The sequence below is a fragment of the Diabrotica virgifera genome, chromosome 6 (genome assembly GCF_917563875.1).
Source record: "Diabrotica virgifera virgifera chromosome 6, PGI_DIABVI_V3a".
NCBI classification, from domain to species: Eukaryota; Metazoa; Arthropoda; class Insecta; order Coleoptera; family Chrysomelidae; genus Diabrotica; species Diabrotica virgifera.
The window spans coordinates 176,708,794-176,715,361 of record NC_065448.1 but is presented as its reverse complement, the minus strand read 5'-3'; the positions used below and the strand labels follow the sequence as shown (position 1 = coordinate 176,715,361).

Below are 6,568 nucleotides of genomic sequence, written 5' to 3'. Positions count from 1 at the left end.
ATAATCATTTTTTAATAAAACAGATGTTAACAATATTGTTTTTCGTCTAAAAATGAATTTTCGTTAGAACAAGTAATTTTATTTCCCATATAAATAGTTAATCATAAGTATATTTTGTCCTGCTACAGGGTGATTCTAAATTTTAGTCATCCCTGAACTTATTTATGTTTCCTATGACGATTGATCAGGTTCCATACACAGTTTTTGCTCTATTAGTGAACTATAATTTGAGGGACATGTCTAGGAGAATAAAATTTATAAAACAAAACAAACTTTATATTCAGTATATTAAAAAATAGGTGGTACTACCTACAAGTATAAATGTTTTTATATAAAATCTTAATCTTCAGATGACACAGTTGTGGTAAGTCGTTAAATCTTAAATAGAAATAAAAAATGGTAATAAAATTGAAACTGCTAAAATACCTTATAAAAACATAACCTCAACAAAACTTTAACAATAAATTTTAAAAATAGGAGTAGTTGATACGCGCTCATTCTGTAGTTCCTGTTTTGTCAGGTCTGCATTTCATCTTCGGGTGAACCTAACCCGTTGAAATATAACAAAGCTTTCCGAACAAAATCTGGCCTAATGTTGTACAAAGGATGGGTGCACAGCTGAAACAAAAAAAAATACAATGATGAAATACATTTCAGAATTTATTCACCTCAAAAAATGGGTAATTTTTAATGTCCTTTATTTCCTAAACCTGATGTCCGATTTAAGTAATTTTTTAAATATGTTATAGCATTATTCTTTAACAATATCGCAGTAATAATATTGTTGCTAGACAGGTATATTATCATTGTATACAGGGTGTACGAATCAAACTGTGTTTTTTTCTCAAACTTTGGGACACCCTGTGGAATGTTCTAGCTTTTATAAAATACTGAAATTAAAACCCAACTATAGCTTCAGGTTTTATTAACATTCTGTTTTTTGATTCATTCGCTTATGTTGGATAATAAAAAAGTTAGGCACTTGTAACAACTACCCCTGTTTTTTGTCAATATAGGGTGTTTTTAAATAAGTACGGCAAACTTTAAGGGGTAATTCTGCATGATAAAATACTGACAGTTTGCTTTATAAAAGTATGCCCGCAAATGCTTTGTTTCCGAGATAGGGGGTGTTGAAATTGTTCTTAGAAACTGACGATTTATTTATTGCTCTAAAACGGTTTGTGATCTGCAAATGAAATTTGGTAGATTTTAAGAGGTAGTTATTGCGCATTTTTTGGCATACAATTAAGAACTTTATATTCACCACTGACGTGCATACGGGATATATCTAAAATGTTTATACCCGTATGCACGCCAATGGTGAATATAAAATTCTTAATTGTATGCCAAAAAATGCGCAATAACTACCTCTTAAAATCTACCAAATTTCATTTGCATATCACAAACCGTTTTAGAGCAATAAATAAGTCGTCAGTTTGTAAGAACAATTTCAACACCCCCTATTACGGAAACGAAGCATTTACGGGCGTACGTTCATAAAGCAAACTGTCATTATTTTATCATGCAGAATTACCCCTTAAAGTTTGCCGTACTTATTTAAAAACACCCTGTATTGACGAAAAACAGGGGTAGTTGTTAAAGTGCCTAACTTTTTTATTATCCAACATAAGCGAATGAAAAAAAAAACATAATGTTAAGAAAACTTGAGGGTATAGTTGGGTTTTAATTTCAGTATTTTATAAAAGCTAGAACATTCCACAGGGTGTTCCAAAGTTTGAGAAAAAACACAGTTTGATTCGTACACCCTTATTACAATGACAATGTACCTCTCTAGTAACAATATTATTACAGCGATATTGTTAAAGAATAAGGCTATAACATATTAAAAGAATTACTTAAATCGGACATCAGGTTTAGGAAATACAAGACATTAAAATTGACCTATTTTTTGGGGTGGCGGTTTTTTGTGCCGGTGAGTGTATATTTCAATACATGAACAGAATGTGTTGACATTAACAAGGCCACTAAATATTTGACAGGGCTTCAGGAATATTTTTAGTTGTTTATTTAATAATATTGATATTGTATTTGATACATAATTGATTTCAGACGTTAAATTAATAAAACGGTATTTATTGTTTATTATTTATGGAAGATCCAAGCACAGAATACACAAGTATTTTGTTGTACAAGATGTTCAAAATTTTCCTAAGAGTTCTACAGTATATTATTAAAATCACTTTATATAACTTTTTCTCTTTTCTCGATTATTAGTTTTTATTGTATAGTATATAAATTATTGAAATCACGGAATACATACATAGTTAGTGAAAAATAATCCTATTAATTAAATTAATTATTAATTTAAGTGATTATAAAAGTAACGGTTACCCAAGAACATTCAAAAACTGAACGAAATAGCCGAAATAGCTACGTTGCTGATGACAATGTCATTGTCAACTAATGTTTACATCTGCTGCGGTTTCCATACCAGCGAGAATTTTACTACACGTAATTTGACGTTTAGTAAAACAGATGGAACACGACTTCTACGGAACACAAAAAGAAGTATGGAGAATGATCAGAGGGCAAAGAAAGGAGATGAACGAATTAATAAAAGCGAAACACATTCAGAAGGAAACATGGGCCGACTACTTCCGATCTCTATTTGCTAAAGGCGACGACAATGAACCACCAACACCTGAAGTTACGACAAACGAAGAGATAAACATCGAGGAGGGAGAGGTAAAGGAAGCATTAAGAAAATTAAAAAATAGAAAATCTCCAAGAGAGGACAGAATATCGAACGAACTCCTAAAGTACGGAGGAGAAGATCTAACTAAACAACTATTAAAGCTAATACAAAAAATAATAGAACAAAACAGGATACCACAAGAATGGATATCAAGCATCCTAATACCTTTCTTCAAAAAAGGAGACAAATCAGACCCGGAGAATTACAGAGGGATTAACTTATTAAACGCAACATTAAAATTAACAACAAAAGTGATAACAAACAAATTGAATGATATTATAACATTAGCAGAAGAACAACAAGGTTTTAGGTCGGGAAGGTCATGCACTGACGCTATATTTATAATGAGGCAAGTTCAAGAGAAATCTTGAACAAACCTGCATATTTATGTTTCGTGGACCTTAAGAAAGCATTTGACAGGGTCCCATTAAAGGACGTTATCCACTTGTTATACTCGAGAGAGGTACCTCTGGGAATAATTAAAACGATAGAAAACATCTACCAGAACAACACAATAAAAGTAAAAGTGGAAGATGAACTAACTGACCCAATTGAAGCCGGCAATGGGATAAGACAGGGGGATTCCTCGAGTCCTTTATTGTTCAACCTGATCATGGACGAAATAATAAAAAAAGTAAGAACTAAAAAAGGATACCAAATGGGAGAAAAACAACTTAAAATAATCTGCTATGCGGAGGATGCAATACTAATATCTCAAAGTGAAGATGATTTACAACGTATGCTGCACCAATTCAACATAATCGCCAGAAAATTTAACATGTTAATTTCCTCAAAAAAGACAAAATGCATGGTTATAACAGCAGATCCAATAAGATGTAAATTGGAGCTGGAAGGTCAGATAATAGAACAAGTGATGGAGTTTAAATACCTAGGCATCACACTATCTAGCTTTGGAAGACTCGAAACAGAAGTGGAAGATCAAGTGAATAGAGCAAACAGAGCCGCAGGTTGCCTGAATGACACAATATGGAGAAATAAAAATATCGGAAAAGAAATGAAAGGCAGAATTTACAAAACAGCCATCAGACCAATAATGACATACGCGGCAGAAACACGACCCGACACAGAGAGGACAAAAAGATTGCTCGAAACAGCGGAGATGAAAACCCTTCGAAAAATCGTTGGTAAGACTCTATGGGACAGAGCTAGAAGTACAGATATACGACGGAGATGCAAGGTGGATAACATTAACAACTGGGTAAGAAACAGAAGAATAGAATGGAATGACCACATAAGCCGAATGACAACAAATAAGGTAGTCAGGGCAGCGAGAGACGGTTCCCCAATAGGAAGACGATCAGTGGGAAGACCATGAAAACGATGTAACGACAACTTACTAGAGGCACATTGAAAAATAGCCGTAAAATATTTGCGCCTACGCTCTTAAGTTAACATGACAATCTTTTACTACATAGAGTGTCAACTGTTTTTACCACTTACCACTTCATTACGTTTGGGACCTAGTATTGGTGTAGTATCCATGAAATGTTGAGCTATCGAAAGGCCGCTTATAGCATAACAAGTGTGATACAGATCTCTGTTTTTTCCTGGTTTGTCTATGAGGCCACCGTTAGGATTTTGGCAGCAGGCTAGCAAATATTCCTGTAGGCAACCGTTGTCAAACAGATGGTGTTTTGGTGGATTCTCAGCTGGAAATTACATATAGAAATAATAGAAATATTTAGTACTATTATACTATTAGTACTAAATCGTTGTGTCAGAATAACAAGGTTCTAACTGCCTCAGGTGCCATTTTTAGTTATGACTGTTTAAAGTTTCTATGTTATATATTTATTTTACTATTGTCGCCCATTTTATGTGTTAACAATGTAAATTTTTAAAAAAATTCATATATTTTTATTAACAGTAAAAGGTTACTTCAATAGTTAATACAAAGGAGTTCTGATTTGAGAAATGAATTAAACTTATTTAATCAAGTTCTATTTTCCACACATACCTTTGTTTAACAATTAGTATACAATAAAACAACTTCTAGTTGTTTAATAAAGTCTATTATTAACTTATAAACACTTTTAGTTATTGCAGATAGGACCTTGTGTACTTAGTTGACTGTTTTTATGTCAGTTAGAAGCTTGTTAACTTATCAACATTTAAAATTCTCCGAGATAGAACCTTGTAACTTACGTATTTCAGCCACCTGTTAATAGATGTCGGTGCTAGGATCATATTAAGGTAAAGAACATAAAATAGAACCAAGTTACATAAAAATCTCAATTTTAAAAAATTTGCAGATAGAACCTTGTTATTCTAACACAACGAAATAATAGAAATATTTAGTACTATACTATTAGTACTATACCAAAAACAAAACAAAGTGGTGATCTAATTAACTTTTATCACGAAATACAGTAAAACCTCCGTTAACCGAAACCTTTTTAACCGAAACCTATTTTAACCGAAATGGCTGACAGTTTCAATAATTTCATCAATAAAAAGTATATTTAAGAAAAGCAATAAAACTAAGGAAAATGAACATGTTTAGAGTGTTTTTTTAAGAAATCTATTTTCTGTTGTATTTTCCTTTGACAACGATGTTTTGCAGCTATATCTCTCCAATACTATGTAATTTGATACAAGAAGAATACAAAAAAACAATTTGATTTTTAACCGAAATTCTTGTTATCCTGTAATGATACGCCGCGAGCACTCACCGACAGCTAGAACCGTACTAGTTCCACCATTCGCGCAGAACGAGACTCTTTTCTACTCATTTCCACTTCTCCAAAACAGCCCAGGCAGAGATAGAGATAATGCAAACACTCGTGACCACGGCGCAGTAGACGAAATTTGGTTTAGTCCCCACTTTCATGCGAAACGCACTGTATTTACAATAGAACCTTTCCGCCTTTCCGTGAATTTTGACTCCGCCTTCGCTCAGCTCCATGGTCAGAAGTGTTTGCATTATCTCTACTTAAGGAGGCCACGGAACGGAGATTCTCCAGTCTTAAAGTGACAGCTCTGGGCTCCAATACCAGCCAAGCGAAGTGAGCGAGGCAGGCCGATCTGAGTAACGAGGTGCACCGTACTGACGTGATCTCGCAAACTGAGGCAGGCCGACTTAAGCAGCGAGGTGTACCGTGTTGAAGTAATTCGCCGGCTCATAATTAAACGGTAGCAAGTGAAGTGAACGAGCTCCCGATAAATTATTAATATTTTAATCGCGTGATTGTTTTGCATCTTACACTGCAGTGAGGTGTAAGGATATTTCGTTTTGTTATTAATTTTGTTTTTCTTTTGCAGACGTCTATCCAGGGGAGGACTTCTCTGCAACGGGACGATAAACAGAATTATATTTTATTTTTTATTTTGATCTGTGTACATAATTACATTGAATATATTTCTTTTGTTTTAACCTGTGTTTTACTGAGTATGTCGTCTTGAAAGAACTACCCGTCACAATCCGAAACGGTCACCCCCCAATCATTTCGTTTAAGGGAGGTTTTACTGCAATACCACAGGAGATGCTATAATTTTGAGCTTTACCTCCGTCATAGTGAACCTAGTATTGGCCATCGTAGAACTTAGAACCTAGTATTGGTAGGACCAGCAAAAGAAACAGGCTTCGGTGACTGGGCCACTTAGAGAGAATGAACGAGATGGAGCCGTCAAAACACATTTATAACCAAATAGTCCAATAAAATTGTCCAAAATATACAAAAAAATTGCAGAGTGGCTGTAACTTGGTATAGACCTTTGAAAATGTATATATTTTAAGAAACCAAGGAGTCCCTAGCCATAAAGGGTGTGCTGGAGTGGCCACGCTTAACCTTTTGCAGTACAACGGATCTGTTAGAGACCCACAAGTAAATA

At 34.2% G+C, this 6,568-nt stretch overlaps 1 protein-coding gene across 2 annotated transcripts in view; it reads right to left on the bottom strand.

Moving 5' to 3' along the window:
* Positions 1–270: 270 nt before the first annotated feature.
* LOC114328619 (protein farnesyltransferase subunit beta) overlaps positions 271–6,568 on the bottom strand; it is a 53,824-nt gene continuing 47,526 nt past the window's right edge. For both annotated transcript variants that reach the window (XM_028277510.2, XM_050654341.1), the window contains exons 8-9: positions 4,178–4,386; positions 271–618 (exon numbers count right to left, since the gene is read on the bottom strand). In XM_028277510.2, the coding sequence (XP_028133311.1) occupies positions 517–618; positions 4,178–4,386 (311 nt within the window). In that variant the 3' untranslated portion in view covers positions 271–516. The remainder of the gene's footprint in view (positions 619–4,177; positions 4,387–6,568) is intronic.